The sequence below is a fragment of the Pipistrellus hanaki genome (assembly GCF_964339955.1).
Source record: "Pipistrellus hanaki genome assembly, chromosome: 17".
NCBI classification, from domain to species: domain Eukaryota; kingdom Metazoa; phylum Chordata; class Mammalia; order Chiroptera; family Vespertilionidae; genus Pipistrellus; species Pipistrellus hanaki.
The window spans coordinates 24,866,945-24,891,979 of NC_140519.1; the positions used below are offsets into that span (position 1 = coordinate 24,866,945).

At 37.9% G+C, this 25,035-nt stretch overlaps 1 protein-coding gene across 2 annotated transcripts; it reads right to left on the bottom strand.

The window, feature by feature from the left end:
* On the bottom strand, window positions 1-25,024 carry TGS1 (trimethylguanosine synthase 1). Of its 2 annotated transcripts, XM_084864905.1 has the most exons (14): window positions 24,738-25,024; window positions 22,335-22,399; window positions 21,211-21,383; window positions 20,365-20,842; window positions 20,026-20,274; window positions 17,404-17,521; window positions 15,536-15,622; window positions 13,996-14,170; window positions 11,696-12,002; window positions 10,601-10,753; window positions 8,626-8,769; window positions 5,623-5,839; window positions 4,216-4,294; window positions 1-1,038 (listed from the first exon to the last, which is right to left on the bottom strand). In XM_084864905.1, exons 1-14 carry the CDS (start codon window positions 24,839-24,841, stop codon window positions 916-918), a joined length of 2,472 nt encoding a protein of 823 aa, XP_084721031.1. In that variant the 5' UTR covers window positions 24,842-25,024; the 3' UTR covers window positions 1-915. The 2 variants fall into 2 exon arrangements, with proteins under 2 accessions (XP_084721031.1, XP_084721030.1); XM_084864904.1 differs by having other exon boundaries at window positions 20,026-20,842.
* Window positions 25,025-25,035: the final 11 nt, after the last annotated feature.

Below are 25,035 nucleotides of genomic sequence, written 5' to 3' on the forward strand. Positions count from 1 at the left end.
TTTCCATCAATAAGAAATTATATTTTATCCAGAAGATGAAATACAAGATGGCTAATAAAAGGAACAAGGTAGAGCAGTATGCATGTACTGACATGACAGGTATCCAGGATATACTAGTGAAAAATATAGTAAGAAAAAAAAAAAAAAAAAGGTGGCAAAGGGGGTAGGGAAGGGAGAGGGCAGTGCATCAATGAGGGGAAAAAGGTGTATCAGAGTCTATTGCAATTCCTTTCTATCCTCCAAAGGAATTTAAAATACTGTTATCTTTAGATAGATGAAGGAAGGGTAGTGGGACACATACACAAAGATATTAAACCAAAATATATAAAACCTTTAAAAAAAACATAGGCACATATATACACACACATACACACACATATGCTGACATTAGGTATAAGAGAAAGCCTACCTTTTCTCTATCAGACACTTACTATACTAATCTACATTAATAAGAGTAAAATGCAAATTGACTGTACCTTCATGACGACACCCACCAGCTAAACCAGAGTGACTATGCAAATTCACCAACAAAGATGGAGGGTTAATTTGCATGAGCAGGAGCCAAGCATTGAGCATTCTGCAGCGCCCCAGCCCCTCCAGGCCCCAGCCCCTCCAGGCCGGAGCAAAAAGGTGGCTCCGGCCGGAGTGAGGCGGTGCCAGCAGCCAGGGGAAGGAAGGCCCATTCTTGCACGAATCTTCGTGCATCGGGCCTGTAGTGTATAATACACAGTTAATATTACTTACAGATCTCTAAGTACTTCATTAATATTCACGAATCTTCTGTAACTTTCCATTTTATATGGTGATATAAGACTAGGGGTTTAATAGATCAGTGAATAGAGAAAGAAATTTCAATTGTCTCTGAATAATGTTCTGACTGCTCCGTGATCTTTCTGTCCTTGTACCATCTCACAGTTATGATTCAGGGACTGGTTTTCGAATCAGGTTTCCAAAATAAGCAGTGATTGTCTTCAGTTTATTATTAAGAAAGTTCTGTTCTATTTCCACTTGCCCTCCAGGCCCAGCTAAGGATGCCACCTAAAAACAAACAAACAAACAAACAAAAAAACGAACAGAAGAAAGTCACATATATACAAACATGATTTCAAAATAAATCATTCATATATTTCATCAAATAGTAAGATGACTTGGCTTTTTATTTAAGTCCTTTAAATAATGAGGCGTCTCAAATGTTCACTCTTACTTTCCAGGTATTAATGCACTATTTATTGGTAGAAACACCTGTTGCTTCAGACACTGTGATATTATGTGATATAATAACATGGTATGTTATTGCATTTGACCCAATCTCTCCAATTGCAGAACTTAAGAACTCAGAGGAAGAGAAAACAAACATGCCCTCCCCGAATATCAGGTTTATTAAGATAGAAATTTGAAGAATAAGTCACTTTTCTGAACACTTTTGTCCTGTTCACTTTATCTTTGGCATCTTTCCCTTTCATTCATTCAATAATATTTACTGAGAGCCTGACATGATACTAGGAATAATCCATCAGAGAGCAAGACAGATATACTCCCACAAGTTCTAGTCTCTGCTACTACCTTTTCCTTCTCTAACTGGTCTCTTGCTTTTCTCCCAACCTGGGGCATCTCTTTAACCTTTGCATGTGCATGCGTGCGTGTGGTGTCTGCGTGTATGGTTTTACTCCCTCTCCTTTTTATTGGGGTAAAATAGATTGCTCTTTTTGAGACCTACTGGAATACAGTGCTTGAGTTTGAAAGTAAAAGTTTAGATAACAAGAGATACATGTCCTGGAATAACCCTCAAACAGATAAAGGTAATAGGGGATCTAGAAAGATACTTTACTAGATACAGAAAAGAACTATATAGACTCATCTCCTATATGGAAATGCATCCATACTCAGTGTAACCTCCCTACATATTATCCATGGTACAAATCTCCCTGCATGGGAAATTAATGGTCTTGATAGACATTTCTATGGAGAAAATGCAGCCTGAATTTTAAACAGCAGACACATAAGCTTTGATACCTGGCCCAATTTTAAATTTAGGGTGTTGTGAAATTCTAAATTTTCCTTAACAAAAAGTTGACTTTTCTGTATCTCTCTGCTCTCTCTCAATCTTGTAGTAATGTTTCTTCTCTTATTAAAAAAATACACATAGTTCCTTCATTAAAAAAAGAAAAGTTAATTTCCCACTGTAATTTGACCCAAATTCAGTACCAAATAATATAATGCTCAAGTTTCCTTTTTTACTTTTATTATTGTCTAGTGTCATTACTCCCTCTAGAGGTAGGAAATGTGAATGAACTACCAACCATAATTCTGGCAGCTTTTGGAAGTAAATGAAAAATACCAGTTAAAGAGAAAAAGTTAACTTCTGGGTTAGTGTTAATTTAGAAAAAAGTTTACACTGTCACTTTTATAAGAAACAATTTCCTATTGTCATTCAAGTATCCAAATCAGCCCATCTAATATTTAATTTAAAAATCACATAACCTCTTATGAGACTAGTTATAGAGCATAATATTTACATGAGAAAAATGAGAATTATGGAATCAATGGGTTCAACCTTCTCTGAGAATCTAGAATGCAGGCCTGAGTCACAGATATGAGTAGCAGATATTATTAGGTTTAATATCAAATTTGTAATAAAAGTGCATGCAGCAAGGAACAGTGTTGAGAGGCCTAATGTGTACACACACTGACTCATATACAGATGACAGGCTGCAAGATCTAATTTCATCTTCTAACCCACAGAGTAAGAGCTCAGGCTTGTTAACTTTTATTTACTCTTCTCTTAACCCAGAGAATCTCAATGCTGGGAGCACATTACAGTCACTCGGGGAGTTTTAAAGAATGTATGCTTGGGCCTCATCCCAGAAAATAAATTAGAGAGACTCTTTCCCAGTGGATCAGGTTATCAGTAGTTTTAAAAAGCTACTTAGCTAAAACTGTAAAACTCCTAGAAGAAATCAACAATGAATTTGACAAGGATTTCTTGGATAAGACATCACAAGCACAGGCAATACACAGATAAAACAGAACTTCCTCAAAATCAAAAAGTTGTGAGAGACAAAGAACACTATCAAGAGAATAAAAAGGCACCCTATGGAATAGGAAAAAATACTGGCAAGGCACGTATCCGATAAGGGATTAACATCCAGAATACATGCACAAGAAAAGATGGTCAACATCACTAGTCACTAGGGAAATGCAAGTCAAAAGCACAAGGAGATAACATTTCATGTGCATTAGGATGGCCATTAGCAAACAATCACCACCAGAAAATAACAAGTATTAGCAAGAGCGTGGAGAAGTTGGGTCCCTTTTGAATCACTGGCAGGAATGTGCATATCTGAAGAATGAACTAGCTAGCTGGAAGACCAGATTGAGGTAATCTTTCAAAAAGAAAAAGGAGACAGAACACTAGAAAATATAGCTGATGTCCCAGAAAAAGAAAACAAGATGGTAAGGAGAATATAGTTGAACAACTGAAGAGATCATTTCTCTATAATACGATGAAAAAAGCTCAGATTGATAGTATCAGTTATCAGATTATCACACAGGAGAGAAAGAACAAACCCATACCTAGAAACATTGTAGTAAAATTTAAAATATGAAAGACAAAAGATTTAACAGATGTATAGCACAAGGCAGTATGTAGTAAGTGTTTATTAAAAATTCAACAAAAGCATGAAATAAAGATTTCATCAGATCTTTATGAGGCAGTTATACTAGATCCAATTCTACTAGGGGAAAAAAACACGCGATTAAGATAAATGCTTTTGGTAAGAACTGAATAAAGACATTTTAATAAATGATCCTGGCCAAATTAAGATTTTATCTGTCTATATTTCTATTTAGGTGACTATTTTTAGGAATACCTGAAATTTCTATTCTCAAGGTAGATCAGTAGAGACAGATCGTGACTAATTTAGGTGTGCACATATGAACACAACACATTTAGACATTCTTTCAGGACATATAATTAAAAGCCCAGCATGCTGTTTCTGTGTATGTATGACAGGAACGGTGGAGGAGAGAATGAAATAGGTATGAATTTAACTGGCAAACACGCCCAGTTTTCTAGTAACAGGAAAAACGTCAGTGACTTCTTATAAACACATTCTCAATTAAAGCAAGTCGTTGGATCTTTTCTTTTTTTTTTTTATCCATTCTTTTGTAACAGTTATGCCAAAGGCTCATAGAAGTTTTTCAATAAGGGCTTACCTGGTCAATATCAGCATTTCTTGGAAGAAAATAAACAATGTTATTAGTGATCTTCTGAGAAAGTCTGAAAATTTCAAAGGTGAACAACAGTTAAGGAAGAGTGACAGAAACAGCAGTTAATTTCTGACCAGAGATTAAGTTCTTCAATTATAACCCAAACGTATTTTAATATGTAATAGCAAGGCACATATTTAATCCTCTAATGAAGCCTAAGAGAATTAAGTAGCTGATTTTGTAACTCAGCAGCACACTATTCTTGATAGATCAGAGGTTAGAAGTTAAAGCATTTTTAAAAAATGGGTTTTAAAGAGAGAAAGGGGGAAGGAGAGAAAGAAAAACATAGATATGAGAGAAACATCAATCAGTTGCTTCCTGCATGCGTTCTGACCAGGGATTGAACCCACAACCTGGGTAAGTACACTGACTAGGAATTGAACCCACCAGCTTCCAGTGTATGGGATGACACTCCAACCAACTGAACCACATGGCCCAGGGCTCATTTTTTAACCCTCACCCAAGGATATATATATTTTTTTTAAAGAGAGAAAGGGGACGGGGAAAGAGAAACATGGGTTGCCTCCTGTACACACTGTGACGGGAGACCAAAACTTCATCCTAGGAATGTGCCCTTATTGGGAATCGAACCTGCAACCTTTTCTATTATTTTTTTTTTAGTGGAGGGGACAACATTCCAACCAACTGAGCCACTCCCAGTCAGGGCAGAAGTTAAACCCGTTTTTCATTTATCCTAGCAACAAAGTCAGAAAATACACAACACTCTTTCTCTTCCTGTCCTTCCCTAGTTAATGTACAAACAGAACAGAAAAGCACCATACCACCTCTTTCCAGTAACAAGTCAAGACAAATAACTGCTCATGTAGTCCACATTCTAAACTTCAATTAGCAATTTAGGAACATGTGTCCTGTTAAGAGTTCCTCTGGGGAACAGAGATAAAGAGAAAAATAATATAAATGCTATTCTTTATGAAATAAGAGCTTGCTTCACTATTTGGAAGAGTAACAGAACAATGTGAAGACACACAGAGAATTAGAAAAAGTGTGAGTGGAAGAATAGCTAAGGGATAGTCGCCCAGACTTTAGGGACAAGTCTCCAGGAAATTCCCAATTTCCAGACTGCAATTCCAAGTAATCAATGCTCTCTAGCTCTTGTTTTGTAACAGTAACAGTGGAGAGTTAACCAAAGGAATATACTTCACATTTGCTATAACTTTTGGGGATCCATCACCAGTTAACTTTTACACACCTGCTTTTTATGGAAAACAAACTAGGATCTATTAAATGCTACTAGCTTTTCTCCTCTTCATAAATGTCTTTCTCAAACGCACACACACCCCTTCCTCTCCACAACCACTGTGTGAGTCAACTCTTAGGACTTTCAAAGGATATCCATCAGGAGACATCATTGTCCTGATGTCGAAGGTCTCCGCAGTCGCATAGTCTGGGCCTCCCCATGGGGGGCTGAGGAACACCACGTCGGCCTTTAGCTGAGGAGCCAGCAGCAGGAAGTCGCCGCAGATAAACTCGACTTTGTCTGCTATCCCATACACTTCTGCATTGTTGCGAGCAAGATCAATCTTTACAGGATCAATATCAATGGCAATCACTAAAAATGGGATCAGGAAAGATGAGTCAAATGATATTGATTAGCAGTTAGGATTAGTAGAATACTTCATCTTCTGACCAGTGTATTTATTTAATGTACAAGAATATTTTTTTACAGACTAACCGAGGTTTGGCCTCATATACTAGATAGTTGACACCAAGTATCTACTGGAGCCAAAAAGGTGGTCAGCACTGTGTTATGGTTGAGGTGCAGGCTGAGTGGCAAACACTTGGAAAGTTATATGAGAGAAACATCGGTCAGTTGCTTCCTGCATGCGTTCTGACTGGGAATTGAACCCACAATCTGGGTAAGTACACTGACTAGGAATTGAGCCCACCAGCTTCCAGTGTATGAGATGACACTCCAACTGAGTCACATGGGCCAGGGTCCATTTTTTAACCCTCACCCAAGGATTTTTATTTTATTTTTTAAAGAGAGAAAGGGGATGAGGAAAGAGAAATGTGGGTTGCCTCCTGTACACACTGTGATGGGAGGACACACAGAGAATTAGCTAGGAAAGCATATGATTCTGACAGTATATAAAGCCTATAAATGCCAAGATTTCATAAAAGACCAAATCTCCTCAAAATGAGGCAAATTTGACAGCTTCTACAGAAAAGCAAAATAAAACAAATGTTGGCAAATCTCTTTTATCAACTTAAGAAAGGTAAGAAAGTCTGCTGATGTTTAATGGGGCATTTTAGGTAGAAGGAACAGGCAACCTCATGTTTTCATCAAATCGGCTTTCACTTAATTGACTGCAATTTCATAATTAGCAATGCAAATATAAGTTAAATTTAGCTCACTTACATCTTGTAGTGAGTGCACATATGCGTGTGCCAGTGGTACTGTTTGGTATCTGGAAAGGCTAAGTGGAAGCCTGATGCATACACCATGGTCATGAAGGAAACAGCTGTTTTCCGAACATGGTGATTTCAAAATTTATTAACACTTTTGAGAAAGTATGCACTTGAACAATGACTACAAGCACAAATTATATCTTGCAAAATCCTGCATCTATATGCTATTTTTTCCTGTTCCATATAAACTAACATTCATATTTATAAGGAAAAAGATAAAAAAGTCCTTTTCAGCTGCTCAGTCTGCTGCACTAATAGTAGAAACAGACAGAGAGATATGCTGATGACACCAAAAATTCAACAGAAAAAATAACTTTCAACATCAAATATATTAATTAATATTCATGTTTTTATGACTTCCCTTGAAGGCAGACTTTATTTTCAGGCCTAACAGAATGCAAGCATGCAATATGCTCACATAACTGAAATGCTGGCAAATGTTGGATGATACTGTACAGAACTGCACTGTCGAATAAAGGTAGCCACGAGCCACGTGTGGCTATTACCTTTAAATTATTAAAATTAAATAATATTAAGAAGTTAGATCCTCAGTCACAATGCCACATTTCAAATGCTCAATAGCTACTGTGACTAGTGGCTACCACACTAGGACAGTGCAGACATAGAACATTTCCATTGTCACAGAAAATCCTTTTGGGCAGCACTGATACGGAACTACTGAAAAGCGAAAAAAAAATCTTTAAGGAACAGCAAAACACAAAACTTTGAGAATTCTCTAAGTTTAGAATGTAGACTCATGAACAGTTATTTGTCTTTACTTGTTACTAGAAAGAGGTGGTATTGTGCTTTCCTGTTGTGTTTGTACATTAACGAGGAAATGAAGCATTCAGTTGGGGCTATGCCCAGAGAGCAACTACCTGAGGGAAGACAGGGGTAGTAAGGGTGGATGGTGAATTCAGGGAAAACAAGAAAATAATAACTATTCTAGTAAACAGGAAAACAGCTTTCTCTTAGGAGACCATGTAAAGTCAGCAAATGTCATGCTCTGGAGCACAGGAGTGATTGCGCGTAAGGGCCACAGTTCACCAGAACTCGTCTTAAAAACCAATGCTGTTTTTTCATCACTTCCTAGCGTTTATACTATCCTTTTCAGAATCATTGGTTTCCTAGTTAACATTAAAAACTTTATGTAAGTTAATGAGAATCAACTGAAATGGAATAAAATGGAAGCTATCTGTAGAATATAAACATTGGGGTAGCCGGAAAGCATATTCAGAGTATGACTTAGGCCCCTAAAATGTCACATTATTCTGCATTTAAAGTCCTGGCTTCAGGACTCAGCCATGTCAATGTGGGCAGACTGTTCAATTTCCCGAAGCCCCTCTCCTTTGAGAAACAGCACACATATTACCTACTCGACACAATGCCTGGCAGATAGATAGTAGTGGGGAGTTTCTTTTTTTTGATTCCAGAGTCAAACTACCCTGAAGATGATCTAATATTGAAAAGATGTTTAGTCTCACAGAATGTTCAAGCTGAAAGGTAATCACAGAGGATATCTCATGCCACCTTTAAATTAAGGTTAAGTGATGTCCATAACAGTAGTGAATGGGATTCCCTTCTGCTCTTCTTCTAAAGAACAGTCTCCCCATTTTAATATTTTTATATAGTGTTATAATCTTGGCTCTACCAAACTTCATTTCTTTATTTCTGTTTATCTGTGAAAGGCAGATAGTAAAAGATATACTTCACAAGATTGTTGACTAAATAAATTAACACACACTAAGCATGTACACCTGTATGATACAAAGTGTATGCTTAATATGTGCTAGCTATTATTATTTTAAATATTTGGCATCAAATTATTTATATACTAAATGTCAGCAAAGATAAACTGAAGAAAAATGAAACATTTATTGAATAAACTGAATATAATAAATTTTTCTTCCATTGATGGCTAATTACCTCTCTTTCCAGTTAAGGCAAATTGAATGGTATTTCCTCCGACTCCACAAAATGCATCTACGATAATGTCACACTCGAAGGACTGACTGACCCGGCCAGCAATGTGTTCAGCAATCTTCTCAGGTGTAACTGAGAACCAGCCCTCTGCGAAGAAAGAGTATTTCTGCTAAGATGTTCAATGTCAAGAAGCCGAGCCAAGCATAAACATAACTATCATTACTATATAATATATACTTAAAAAACCCCAGCCTTGTTTCTCTTTTCCAAAAACTATAAATAACCTACTTTTAAAGAACAGTTCTACAAAGCTTGTTTAAAAAGGAACAGTAGCATTCCCATTCCCAAAGAAAGCAACTATTTTAATTCTGGCCTGATTCTTTGGTAATGTATCACCCATAACTGAATGCAATTCCTATTATTTTTTAAAATATATTTTGATTTTCCGCAGAGAGGAAGGAAGAGGGATAGAGAGCTAGAAATGTCGATGAGAGAGAATCATCGACCAGCTGCCTCCTGCACACCCCCTGGCTGGGATGTGCCCGCAACCAATGTACATGTCCCTGACCGGAATCGAACCTGGGACCTTTCAATCCACAGACTGATGCTCTATCCACTGAGCCAAACCGGTTTCGGCTGTAATTTCTATTTTTATGCCTGAAGAATTAACTACTGAATATCTGCTATGGAAAATGTAAAGTCAGCCATTCTAATTGGCCAACTAGCCAGATTCCACAGTTTCCCAATGACTTCATTCCTAATGGGGAACCCATGAACCAGGCTTGTATTGGACAGTTTGGAAAAATTCAAACATTTCTAAAGGGCCAGGAAAAGCAAGGAGCTGACAGCAAAACGCTGCAAAGCTGCAGGAATAGCAGAACTCTCATAATTTTCAGAAATGAGGTCCCATGTCCTGTGACCACTCCAGAGGAAAGAGGATAATGCCCTCTTTTTTTTCCAAATAGGAGAAATTCGCATTTTTAAGGAAGATATTTCTCTAAACAAAATGATGCACCAATTTTCTGTTTCTTTTCTTTAGCAAAACTTTAAATGGCTCCTCATTGCTGGAATAATAAAAATATTAACTACTTTTACAGAATTAAAAGCTTTTATCTAGTCACATTTCTCCTAACAAACTCCTCTGCACTTTTTAAAATATGTAATTTTTTTAATAAATAATTACAAGAGGTTCACAGACCCCTGAAATTCCACCAGTGATCAGGAATTCCTAATTTTGACAGTTAATGGACTCTTAATTTAAGTAGTTCTAAAATGAAAATAAACATCAATTTTCAGAATTGAGTTAAGTAAGTTGTTCAAAGGGCAGGAAAACTTGAAAAAGAATTCAAAGTTTCCAGTGTCAATTGATTCCATTACATGTTTCTGCACTAGGTATTTCTTCATTAGATGTTCTGTTTAATAATCTATCAATTCCTAAATATAGATTAAACCCGAGTCCGAAGTTTTAAAAACACAAATATACCCAAATTAAGAGACTTTTTGGACATTAACTGGCTGTTATTCTTTGGAAAACATCAAATTCCTGAAAGATTAAAAAAAAGGCCAAGCAACTATTCCAGATTAAAGAAAAACCAAAGAAACATTAAACTAACTGCAATACAGGACTCTACATTGGAAGGGGGGAAAAATGCTATAAAGGCCATTAGTAAGAATAACGGACAAAACTGAAGTGTGGACTGTAGATTACAATTCTGTAACAATGTTAAATTTATAATTTTACCAGTGTTACATAAACATATCCTTTGTTCTTAGAAAATACACACTCAAGTATTAGGGAATAGGAGCAACTGGATTAGAAACACAAACACACCTACAAAATGATAAAGCAAATGTGGCAAAATGTTAAGAAACCTCTGAGTCTGGGTAAAGGGGATATAGAAATTTCCTGCTACTCCTACAACTTTTAGATAAGTTTAAAATTATTTCAAATTAAAGTTCAACATTATATATACTTTACCTTTGTCCAATTTAATCCCATCATCAAAACGGGAGAAGAGCCGGTACCTCTGGGCCCAGTATTTTGCTAGCTCAGGAACAGCAGCTATTTCAGGAGGTAGACTGATTACCTTCCTGTTCTTGTTTTTCTTTTTCTTCTTCTTTTTAATTTCAGCTACAATAAAAGAGTATAAAGAATAGAAATGCATACTGTGAAAGAAGGAAATCACAGGTGAATTTATCTACAAGTGCAGCACATCAAATAATCATAACGTGGGACTGAACTCCAGAACATGTGTGCAATCACACACCTGGAGAAGCAGAGGGCACAGTGGAAAGAGCACTGACGTTCGATTACAGCCTCTCATTTGCTACTTACTGGCTCCCCAAGCTTGGACAAATAATGCAGGCTCTCAAAGCGCCAACTTTTAATTTCTCAAAAGGAATAAATGACTAAGCAGTATTATATCTATTTGCTTCACAGGATTGTTAGGAGATATTATACTAGTATAGGTATATAAGCTATTACATCTGTTAGGTAGGACTCTGCTTCATTGGTGAATTATAGAAATCCAAACATTTCCCTTCCCTTCTTTAAAATAAAATTTCCCAAGGACTGATGAACTCCAACCCTCAGTTAGATCCATCCTCTGAACCGAGCCATGACCTAGAAATCATAGCGCTTCTGAGAAATTGAAACAGGGTCACTAGCTCCATCCAAAAACAAATGACCACTATGCACAACTGCTACAAAAATAACAAAATAAAAAAGAATGACCAAAACAAAAACCAGGGCAATACTAAATTTCAATAGGGATAAAACGGTCTGGCCACCTATAGGCCATGGGAGAGTGTAGTGGCAGAAACCAATCTGAATGGCATAGACATAGGTACTCAAACACAGTTTTGCCATATGCTTTACCTTCGATTTTACCATGCCTGTTCAGTCAAGAGGGAAATTAATTCTGGGTGCCAAACCATAGCCATTAGCACATTTACTTATCATGCCTTCTCTCAACTTATAAATAAATAGCAGTGAATCCTGAGGTATAGATGACTCATAAGTGGAAAAAATATATTTAAATCCACCAGCAAGTTGAAGCATATTTACTCTTACCTTCGGTTTCCACCTGAGGAGAATCTGGTATATCTTGAGCCACACAATCCTCCTTATCTGTGACAGTGGCTCCGGTGCTGTCCCCTTCATTGTTTTCTGCCTCAAGTTCACCAGCTGAAGATATGGCATGACCCTCGGCAGGTTCTGGATTGCTCATCTCCAGGGGCTTATCCTCTGTGGTAACAGACATTCCCTGCTCCTCTGAATCACTGCTTGTGCAAGCATCCTGCACATCATCATGAGAAACGGACTCCTGTGATGCTTCCTCATCCATTGGCTCGTTAACCCATTTTAGAAACTTTTCTACCTGAAATTGTAAGATGTTAACAGGCATGAACAATTACGACGACACAGAATATTTTTACCTGCTTTATCGTTTGTGACCTGATTGACAAGCTGCACTACAATTATTAGCACTGATAAGTACACTGCATCCTACAGCTAACGTAAGCAAGTAATTCCAAGCTAATTGCATTTTCTTGTCTGGACATACCATAACCTTATTAAAGATTTCTTTAAAAGGAAGGAAGTATCAGATCACATACAAGACTATGATCTTTCTATAATCCATTAACATTAAGAAGATAAAGTTGAACTTTTACAATAGCTTTCCAGAAAGACTGCTTTCTAACAATATAACTGTACTATGTGACGTTACCATTACAAATGTACCTGCCTATTGTTGAGTCACTAATTTTAGTTTTTCCGCAAGACCCAGGCAATTATCTATGCTAAGTGGTCTTCAGCAACAAAGATGAACTCTAAAAAGATTTTGTGTCTATAAGAATAAAAGCAGTGCTATCTTGGAAAGGATGCGAACTGACTTTTACTGAAGCAGTAGAGTCAGTAAAATGATTCCTATAAATTAAGTTTCTTCTATGAAATGTTAACAAGGTTTAAGGTCAGATGATATATATTTTCTTGTTATCTTCTGTAACAGAAACAGTCTTCATAACAGATCTTTATGACCTTCTAGTTAGGAAACTAGAACAAGAGTGGTAGACATGCCGAAACCGGTTTGGCTCAGTGGTGGAGCGTCGGTCTGCGGACTGAAAGGTCCCGGGTTTGATTCCGGTCAGGGGCATGTACATTGATTGTGGGCACATCCCCGGTGGGAGGTGTGCAGGAGGCAGCTGGTCGATGTTTCTCTCTCATCAATGTTTCTAGCTCTCTATCCCTCTCTCCTTCTCTCTGTAAAAAAATCAATATATTAAAAACAAAAAAACAAAAAACAGTGGTAGACAGAAGACAGGCATAGACAACCCAGAATCTTCCTTTGAGAGGACTATGCCTATACCTCAATCAGATATCTAAGGATACAGCAGCCCCTCCCCCAACCCCATCCCCAGAGGGTAAAACTTAGCAGTTATGTTTCTGCTCTTCATCTACAGATGAATACTAGTATATGGGGGCTATCACATCTAATACATTAAAAAATTCCTATAGGATCAATTGAACCAATACTGGAAATCTGTTCCAGACATAACTAGGGTCACTAAAATATTAAAATATCACCAGCAGCCAAACAATCTGAAATACATTAAAAATAAAAGAAGCTATAAAATTGTAGTATGTTTTGAAAGAATACAGAAATTAAAAAGGGTAATGTACAGAAGGGGAAAAACAAATATATGGGGTCTGAGATTTTGTTCTGTTGACTTAAAAGAACTGCTGGAGATGTGGCTGATACCAGGTTCTGCTCAGTAGAAAGTGTTTCTTTTTTTTCTTTTTCTATAATGGGTAAGAATCACTCATCAAAACCAAGCAAAAGCAATTTTAATTACTTTTGTTTTCCAGGTAGTTGGACAACAGGTACAGCAAATCCAAGACAGGGGATATGACTATTTTAGTTGACATTGGGAATCACCAGATTAACCTTGAGTTTCATGTCATTAGGATGAACTTGTTAGCACAACGTTTAATCGATCACCTTTAGGTGACCTCAAAATTAAGGATTACTATAAAAGGTGTATCAAACACTGGACTTCTGGGGTCCTACTTAGCCTAAAACAGATGAGCATTTCCATTGTCTGTTACTACAATACATATACAGGCAATTTTACCTATTTATCTTCCCAGACTCTCTCTACTACTTTGTAGCTTTCAAAACATCGCCTTTTCATATTACCCCCAATTTAAAATCTTTTTCAAACTTATTTCACACAATACATGTCTTTAGAAAGCAAGTAGAAAAGAATCTCAGGTGCCCTTATACCTGGTAGAAACAGGGTTCTCATTTTAAGAGCCAAGCTCACAAAATGAAATTTTATCTGTAAATAAAAAACAAAATCTATACATACCTTACTCAAAGTTTTGCTTTTCTTAAAACATGTTTTTTCTGTGTCTTCAGTAAAGAAAATGTGTTTATTTTTCAAATTTATTTGTCTTCTCATGTCCAAGAACTTTGACTTATACTTCACATTCTTCTGTAAATATCTGACCCGTCTATGACTGAAATGTGAAATTCCACCATATCTGGAACCAAATCAAAAGAAGTGGACTCAAATCTTAAGTTTTATGAGTTTGTTTCTTTATATTAAAAGAAAATAAAACTAACAACTTTCACTATTTTTCTATTAGCAGCCACTACTGTAATTTCATTTTCCTAAATATGAAATAAAGTTTAAAATGCAGTTTAAGGTCTAGCTTTGTATGTATTGTATGTTAATCCTCAAGTAAATGTAAAACACCAAAGTTGGAAATATCAACAGATATAAGTAGAGCAGAAAGCAGAAACTACGGAATATAATGTAATAAAGAAATAGTAAAATGATAGGTCTTTAGTGTGCTTTAACTACTCAGTTCAGTCTTCATGTCATAGGCAATAAACTCTTCAATTTCCTTATATTTAATGCTTGGGCATTTAATCCCAGAGAACACTAATACTTTTTGTACACAAAAGTTTAAAGCAGCTTTATTTGTAATCACAAAATACCACACATAATCCCAAAGTCTTTCAATAGATAATGGTTCAACAAACTATGGTACATTCATATAATGGCATACTGCTTAGCAATAAGAAGGAATGAACTATTAGTACATGCAACAAGCTGCGGGCACTTCAAAGGCATAAAGTAGATCTTAGGAAGCAACCTGACTATACATACAGGATGATAAATTAAACACAAGGCCCTACTGAAAGGACTAGGTAAATGTACTGATAAGGCAGGCTGTTGATAGCACATTGTTTAGGGGGAAAAAGCAAGCTGCAGATTATGTATAGGATGATCTTTTTGTGTTTATAAAAAGGGAGTAAGGTGTGTATATGTACATAATCATAAAAACATAACATGAAAAACTAGAAAGGATATATGCCAACTATTACATCTCTAGGGAATGATTTGAAGAAAAGATTTTCACTCTTGTTACTTCTGTTTTGTTTTGAGTTTTACTGCTTTCACAGTAAAAAGGAAAAATGGTAACTGCAGATTGGAACTTTTCATGGCTTGTTTGCTACACAATGCAGATGTACACAGAGTTATGTGAGACACTAGATGAAGAGAGCCATGCTTACAATCTCAAGAGCTGGGCTTCAACTCATTCTCTCCAAGAAATGATGTGACCGTGACTGAGTCAAAACCTACAAGCTGCAGTTGCTTTATTTATAAATTGGAATAACAACACTGGATTGCTTTGAAGTGCAACTGAGTTAATACATGTGACTACATCAAAGGTATGTTGATGACTATAATTCTTACAAACAAAAAAGGCTAGTGCTTCAGCTGCAACATCTCAAGTGATATAAGCTACATACTCATTATTAGCTATCTGAATATCAGAGAGCTTTAAGATAGCCGAAGTGGTTAAGATTTAAGGACAACAGCATTTATGTATAATTACTTTTGTCCGGAGCCATGGTTGAATCCTAGAAGGGAACCATTGTCATCACAGTCTGAATCTGGGTTTTCATCGATGTCCAGCTCATGGCTAATCAAATAAACAAAAGGTGATAAGCCATTATATCCAGAGCCCACCCATTCAGGCAAATATCAAAAGCACATAGAGTCAACCTATGCCAACTTTCCTTTTACAACTATTGACCATAATTCACAAACCCAGGAAAAGAGGAAAAACAGTATTTTAACCAGGATTTTCCAAATGAGAAAAAGTACCAAGCAGTATTTGGAACACAGTAATAAACACTCAAAACTTAAACCCTGTCAAGTAATTATCTCTATTCCTGAACACGGTATCTCTCCATTTTCCTTTGAAAAACTACCAGTTAAAAGCTACAGACTTAAACTAATCTCCTAGAGTGTTTCCTCCAGAGGTTTTTCTAAAAATCAAACAAGGAAACACTTGAAAAATATCAACCCAACCAAAAAATTACAAAAGAAAAAAAAAATTATTGTTAAGAAGAATCGGGTTGTGATACAAGTGGTATTAAGTAACTCAGGATCATCCATTTAGGGGAGACAATTCTAATACTCTCTACTACCTGACCAACAGTAATGGTGAGAGATCATTCTTACAAATGAAATTATGCTCACTGAATATTTATGGGGGACCTATTAGGTTCCAGGAATATGAGTACATATAGTCTGCCTTCAGCAACTATTAAGAACTAATGGAGGAATTAACATGCACTGTCTAACATGTAGAAGGAACAAAGAGAGGTATGCTTTTATGTACTAAATTGCTGGGCCTCTAAAGTGTGCTTACTGTTTTTCTAGAAACTATATGGAACACAGAAGTCTTATGTAGAGCACTTCATATCCTGTCATAGGAATGAAATGTGCCCAGCTAACATGCAAATTCTATAATGTCCATCCTTTTCTTGTATTTCACAGCATTGGCATTTGACCATATTTTACCTGACATCATTCTCTACTTGTTTAATTACATGTATCAGTGGTACACTAGAAACAGTCCTGTCTTCGAAGATGGACTGGGCTCTAGTTTTGGAGCTGCCATTACCTCTACATAACTCGGGGCAAAGTATTTATCTTTGTCTAAGTATCCCTATCGATATAGAATGAGAGCACCAGATTTGATGTATCTGAGGAGCATTTTAGCAATAAAATCCTATATTTATTCCCAGACTTTTGGGAAAAAAACACTAGAACTTCCTTAGAAAGATAGACTGTACCTACTTATATATTACTAGTTAATAGCTACCTTTCATTGATAGCTACTAATATATTAGTACTTGAGTTAGAGTTAGATAGCTATTAAGCTCAGGGATCAGGCCTAAACCGGCAGTTGGACATCCCTCTCACAATCCTGGATCACTGGCTCGTAATCACTTACCTGCCTGCCTGATCACCCCTAACTCCTTGCCTCTGCCGACCTGATTGACCCTCACTACCTCTGCGTGCCAGCCTGATCACTCCTAACTGACCCCCATGCCAGCCTGGTGTTTAGTCGTTTGGTTGTTCCTCACCAACCCTCCTGCTAGCCTGGTTGTAGGCAGCCATCCTGTGAGGGTATGATGGTCAATTTGCATATTACATCTTTATTATATAGGGTATTATATGCTAGTTCCAGCTTCCCAATGATCTCACAGAAGAGGCATCAGTTCCACTTTATAGATAAGAAATTGTGGCAGAACTGAAGGGACAGAGTTGGGATTTGACCATGCTCCAAAGCCCAGGGTCTTATCTTTTCTCCTCATAGTGCTGAAATGTCTCAGCACTTGGTAACTCTCACTAGTGGAGAGAGTGGCTTATTCTAACACATTCCAGGAAAAAAGGTACCACGCAACTTGCCTCCTCTTGAGTTTGCTTGGCTGACATTCAGGTGGATCTTCTTCACTCTCATCTCCATCAGTCTTGTTGGGAGGTGGTCTTTCTTGGATTGTGTCTGCTTCTGAAGACTTCTGTGAATCTAAAGAGGCAGATTATTACTGTGGATGTCTCCCCTTGGTTTGACAACTCTCCTGCCATTTACAAAGGCAATCAAAATATTTCAGTGCCTTTCCTGCAATGAGCTGTGCATGTACATAAGACAACGTGTCAGACCACATCTACCTATTCTGTGCATCTATATGCAGGATCTGAACATAAAAAAAAAAAAAAAAAAATTGGAGCTATGTCTATTAATGTTTAAAAGTTTCCATGATTTAGCTACTTAAAAAGTGAAAACTACTTTTTCCTGATAGCTATCTAACTCTACACAAATTATTCCACAAAGTTACCTTTGTCAAAGCTAATAGCTATCACATTTTGATGAAATTTTAATCTAAAAGACTTTAAAGATGTCATGATCACATTGATTAAAAAGTTCTCTTAAGAGATAAATACATTTAATTGTCTCTAACATAGCTCTTAAAGTAATAATGGAAGTAACAAAGATAAACACCACCACTTAAAAAGAGTATAACTTTTTGTGGCTCCAACTGAGGTACATGTCTGTCCTTGTTCTCTGGAACAAAATAGGTGGGTGAGAATAGAAGTGGAGAGGTGTCTGCAATGTAGACAGTGGGAAGCTTTGACTATGTGGGGACAGACTATTTTAGGAGAACACCCAACCACAAATATATAGTAGAAAACATAAAAAAATGCAATATGCAGGGTAGGGCAAAAGTAGGTTTACAATTGTGAGTACACAAAACACAGTTTATAATTTTATTATTACTTATTAATTATTGTATTATTTTCCATATGAAGGACTAATAAGCCTACTTTTGCCTCATCCTGTTTACTTTATGTTTTGATCTCAAGCACGTATCTAAAACAAATTAAAATCTAGAATTCTTAATTTGATCCTGATGGCCATCACACTGGAGCTAATTACAGAAATGGGCAATTAAATACATAGGGAACAGGTAATAGAAATGGTCAATTTATACACATAGTTTAGAAAACAGGTAAGAGAAGGCAGAATCTGTGAGGTTTGAAGACTATTAAAGATTAATATAAGATAATCACATAAAAAGGATAACAACAGCAAAATCGAAAGGAATGAGAATATTCACTAAAATTAAGCTTCATTTCAAGAGTACAGAGAAAATCAATCAATCAATCAATCAATCAATCAAAAGGGTTCTTTAGTAACTCTCAACTAGATGAAGATCAGTGACCTGGGATGAACAAAGCAGGTCATTTAGGAATAAGTATGAGAAGGAAATCCCTATAAACCAGACTTTTTTGGTACCAAACATCAAGGATGCCAAGATAACCCAAAAGTTATAAAAATTTCCATTTTCCCGGTGCCATCAATTCGTAGTACCCTTCTCCCTACCAAGAGCATTCTTACCCACCGTATTGTAACTTTTTTTTTTTTTTTTAACACACTCCTTTCACTGGCTTTTAGTCCTTACAGTAGCACCAGTCTGCATGAGGATGAAATTTTTTTTTTAAATCACTTAGGCAGGAATCAACCAAGTTCGGTATCCTGAATATTTTATGAGTCCTGAAATCAACCCTTCTAGTTATAAATGAACACCATGCCCTGTTTAAATTATCTTTCTAGCAAGACTTCATTATCCAAACTAAATTCCAGATATGACTCTCATTCAGATTGGCCTAATGTCAAACATGTGCTCTCAACCGCTCTTTTTTTTTTTTTTTTTAATATATTTTATTGATTTAAAAAAAAATACATATATTTTATTGATTTTTTACAGAGAGGAAGGGAGAGAGCTAGAGAGCTAGAAACGTCGATGAGAGAGAAACATCGACCAGCTGTCTCCTGCACACCCTCTACCAGGAATGTGCCCGCAACCAAGGTACATGCCCTTGACCAGAATCGAACCTGGGACCTTTCAGTCCGCAGACCGACCCTCTACCCACTGAGCCAAACCGGCTTTGGCTCAACCACTCTTTAACATGCCTTAGAAACTCATTTGTTCTAGAGAAACTTGGACATTCCAAGCTCACTCTCAATTAGAGTTCTAATTTAATTAAAAAGGAATTTCCAAGTTTTAATTCACTGCCACCAGGTATAAGAGAAAGGAGTGATACTTCTGAGAACTCTCTGAAAATATTCTTTTTTTATTTAAATAAAAGGGTAATAAACAATTTATATAAAAGGGATATAAAAATAAGATGGACTAATTTCTGTACACTATAAAATGTAGTTTGCACTACTTAACTCTACCATAAAGGATTAGTGTTATTTTTCTTGATAGGTTCATTTAGTTAACTGTTATTTATTTACTTTTTAAAAATATATTTTATTGATTTTTTTACAGAGAAGAAAAGAGAAGGATAGAGAATCAGCCGCCTCCTGCACACTTCTTACTGGGGATGTGCCCGCAACCAAGGCACATGCTCTTGACTAGAATCGAACCTGGGACCTTCAGTCCACAGGCCGATGCTCTATCCACTGAGCCAAACGGGTTGGGGCATTAACTGTTATTTAGTAGGATAGATCTTGGTCAGTCTTACCTTGAGCTGGCTGATCTGCGCTGTTGCCTGACAAGTTGCTTTCCTTGGCTCCTCCATTACATGGTTCACTTTGGCCTGAAGAAGGGCATTCTCTTCTGCTGTTATCTTCACTTGGCCACTGATGGCCATGAGAACTTACAGATGACTCTAACTGCTTCTCTTCTAGTTCCCCTGAATTCAGACTTATGTTACTAATGCCATCAAGTAGTTCATTAGGATCTTTTTCACTTGAATTAGAGCTTTTACAGCCTATTGATGAAGATGGAAGAGAAAGTAAGTCTGCTTTCATGCAATTTTCATCTTTCTTGTTGTCAACTTCTGTATTAGAGCCACACATACTTGTACCACAGCTTTGTGAGGCATCAAAAGTCCAACCCTGAGCTTCCCAATACTCGAATTGTTCCAAATAATACCAATAAACTTGACTATAATGTTGTTCCCATTCTTCCTTGGTATCAGGAACGTTCCAAGGTTCGGGACACAGTGTTTGATCTGAATGTTTTTCTTGCCAGCTTTGCCATAGTAGCCCTCCGCCATATTCATTCCAGTACTTTTCCCATTTCTCTGTAATTTCTAGCTTTGGAGATGATGTATTTTCAATAGAAAGGCTTTCAGTTTCAATGTCTTTTTTGGGTTGAAGTTCATGAGTTCTGGTATTCTCATCCTGTTCGACTGAAGATGGATCATCTGAGGCCAAAACGTCATCTTCTTCATCTTCTGGTCCCAAAGATTCTCTTATCATCTCATCTAAGTACTTCTTTTGAGGTTTTTTCTTTTTCTTCTTTATTTTAATCTTATTTCTGGTATTCATGGACACCTGCATAGGATAAATAACTTGAATACAAAATCCACTTCATAAACTAAAAGAGAAAGTACAATCCAAATCTATTTGGACATTAAATTAAACAAAATAGCTTCAATCTCTGCACCCCTCCACACCCCCCACTACCATTACCCTGGGCTTTTAGTTACACAAACAAGTGAATCTTACTACCCAAGTTCCCAAGAGAAAAAAAAATCACATGCGGGACACAACACAACTTACAGTTCTGGCTAATTTATAAATATGTACATTAAAAAAGAGTTGGAGTGCTCTAATGAATAAATGCATTAGATTTGGGATAAAAAAAATCCCACGTGATTTTTACAGAGAAAACTAATAAATAAAAGTAAGTGAATACTTACCTCAAAATTCTTATGTGCAGACATCCCACCAAATTGAAGTGGCAGTCCCATACTTCGCATGAGTTCAGTTTCAGAATCAAGTTCACTTTCATCTGGGTCTATGCCTTTGCTATCACATGATTCTTTATTATCATGGATATCACAACTTTCCTCCTCTTCTGCTCCTTGATCTCCTATAGATAGCATTTGTTAAGTTTAGAAAAAATTTAGATGCAGGTTTTATTGTCATTTTAATGAAGAAAACCAGTTATTACATGCCTTGCCCAAAGGTGTATAATTGTTACAATTTTTAAGGGGGGAGGGGGAGAGAAGGGAATTGACGAACTAGTAAACTATGGCCAACTAAGAATAAAGAGACAATTTCTAGTCTGGCTCTGCCTACCAGGACCAGTTAGCTGCCCATTCAACTTATACTTCTTGAGCCTCTCCTTTGTGCTGGGCATTGTGCAGAGCACGGAGGCTATAAAAAGGAACACAGCAGAGTACCCTTGAGGCAAATTATTACATTTTGATATTCCTTCTCCGCAATATTACTGCACTGGATCAGTGGATTTAAAAGGATGATTTGTGGAGTTATTTTAGGAGCTGCTAATAAGAGAGGTGAGAATTATGACCCCCTCATGGGTACTTCAACCACAACTGGATTGTTTTGTTTCTGCATCTCCTCTATAAATATGCTTCTAGTTCATCTTTGGAGTGCTCCTAATCACCCTTGGTTAGGTGCTGCCCCATGTGAATGAACGTACGCTCAAATAAAATCTGAAAAAATTTTAATATGCCTCCGTTTAGTTTTTAAAACAATAAATTTCTGCTTTAGGAACTCTGTGTTCTCTGCTTTTCAAAGTCTCAAATTTCAGGTTGCTTTTATCAATTCAGGAAGGAATGCTACACGGGGCAAAGGAAGCTACCTCAACTCCGTATAGGAGTTTGCTATAAGAAATGTTATGCTTCAATAGGGATTCTAGAACCACGCTATAATAAAAAATGACTCTATGATTACAGAATATTTTTGCCACATGATATTTTATGCTAAGAAATTAATACAGTATTTATAACAAAATATAATGAATATAGTGTATGGTTAATTTTAGCAAAAAAGGACTATATAGTTTATACTGTATTACCTGCACTGTTGCCATTGTCTTTAACATAGTAGCCTTTTAATCCCAAATTGCACAATTTTCGATCTCTGTTAAGCAAATTAAACGGTCAGTATTAAAAGAAAAATTAAGTTATAAATTTAGAGAAGAAACTATTTCAAAGCAACATAGATTAATAAAAAGTTTAAGGATAGAAAAATAATATGCTAATATATTTTCCTAATTTGTAATATAGAAATAATAATGCACCAAGCCTCTATCCTATCTAATAAGAGTAATATGCAGATTGACCATCACTCCAACACACAATATGGCTGCCCGCATGTGGTCAAAGATCCTGGCCCCATGTGGACACAAGATGGCCATCACAAGATGGCAGCAGGGGAGGGCAGTCGGGAGAACAGGCCTGGAAGGGAGAGCAGTTGGGGGCGATCAGGCAAGCAAGGGAGGGCAGTTGGGGGCGATCAAGCCTTCAGGGGATGGCAGTTAGGGGTGACCAGGCTGGCAGAGGAGGGAAAAATTGGGGTCAAACAGGTTGGCAGGGGAGCAGTTAGACATCAATCAGGCTGGCATGGGAGTGGTTAGGGGGTGATCAGGCTGGTAGGCAGAAGCGGTTAGGGGCAATCAGGAAGGAAGGCAGGCGAGCAGTTGGGAGCCAACAGTCCTGGATTGTGAGTCGGACATCCCTCAAGGGGTCCCAGATTGGAGAGGATAGGCTGGGTTGAGGGACACTCCCCTGCCCCCATGCATGAGTTTCATGCACTGGGCCTCTAGTCTATAATAATAAAAGCATAATATGCTAATTAGACCAGACAGCTGAATGACCTGCTAGATGTCATTCCGGACATCACAAGGTAAAGGTTTAAAAATAAGTAGCTTGTTTTGGATAACGTCTTTTTTAAAACCTTAAGATTTATTAAAGCACCAATTCACATAAACATAACTAGTGAAGTAAAAGATTTAACTATAATTACATTCATTTTTGAGCTGTCTTCTATTTTGGGAAAATATTTGTTTGGGGTAAGAAATGCTGTACCTGTAAGATAGCTAGTGGGGGCATTGAGGCAGGCAGGCGAGCGATTAGGGGTGATCAGTCAGGCAGGCAAGTGGTTAGGGGCGCGATGAGGCAGGCTGGCAGAGTGGATCAGGCAGGCAGGCAGGCAGGCAGGCAAGAGGTTATGAGCCAGTGGTCCCAAATTGCAAGAGGGATGTCTGATTGCTGGTTTACTGGATCAGGCCTAAACCAGCAGTTGGTCAGCCCCAGAGGGGTTCCAGATTGCAAGAGGGTGCAGACCAAGCTGAGGGACGACCACACCCCCTTCACTCCTCCCCCTGTACATGGTCTCCGGCACTGGGCCTCTAGTCTAATATAAAGAAAACCATCTTCAGAATTCAATTCTTTAGGCACTTCTCTCTCCCTCAACTGGCTATCTTACAGGTACAGCAATTTTTACCCCAAACAAATATTTTCCCAAAATAGAAGACAGCTCAAACACGAATGTTAATTATAGTTAAACCTTTTACCTCACTAGTAATGTTCATGTGAATTGGTGCTTTAATAAATCTTAAGGTTTTAAAAAAAGACGTTATCCAAAACAAGCTACTTATCTTTAAACCTTTACCTTGTGATGTCATTCATATCCACTAACTGGATTTCACTTTACACTTCACTTTCCCCCAATTTTAAAATGTCCCCGCCGTTTACAAATACAAAATGACATATATCAACTACATTTTTTCATTACAGCCTACACAGATTTACTCCTACACTTAATGGCAGAGACCACCACTCTGTAAAGTCTGTGGATTTTATCTTTTTCTTCCCATGTTTTTATTAACTTCAGAGAGAGTTAAAGGGAGAGACAGAAACATCAATGACAAGCATGATGGATGGGCTGCCTTCTGCACGCTCCCCCCCCCCCCCCCCCCCCCCCCGGCGATGGAGCCCACAACCGGGGCACGTGACCTGACCCCAATGGAACCGAGACCCCCCAGGTTCATAGGTCGATGTTCAACCCCTGTGCCACGCCAGAAAGGGCTCCCCTTTTTCTTTTTTTTTCTTTTTTAAATTTATTTTATTGATTTTTTACAGAGAAGAAGTGAGAGGGATAGAGAGTCAGAAACATCGATGAGACAGAAACATCGATCAGCTGCCTCTTGCACATCCCTACTGGGGATGTGACCGCAACCAAGGTACATGCCCTTGACCGGAATCGAACCCGGGACCTTCCAGTCCGCAGGCCGACGCTCTATCCATTGAGCCAAACCGGCTTCGGCAGGGCTCCCCTTTTTCTAAAACATCAGCTTGCCCAAGAGCCAAATACTCCCTCTGGCCGCGGTTCCAGGGACCCAGTACAACTCGTCTGCATCACCGACATTTCTGGGGAAAACACTCGTGCAAAGGGAGAGAGCAAAGTTTTCACTTACTCGACAAATGCCCGCGAGCAGAGGCACAGGATCTTGTAATCCTCCTCCAGGTCTTCAATGAAGAGAAACATCTCGGCCACGTGGCTCCACTTCTCGCAGCACATTTTCCCGCTCAGAGGACACAGCCCCGCGGCCCACGGGGCCGAACCGCCTCCGGGGCCTCGGCCGGCTCCTGGGGACCGAAGGGAGGCCTCCGGGCGGCGCGCCGATGGGGTGCGGGGCCGGGACGGAGCCGGGGACTGCAGAGCCAGGTAGGAAGCCGCCGCCGCCGGAAGTGGCTCGGGTGGGCGCCGGAAGG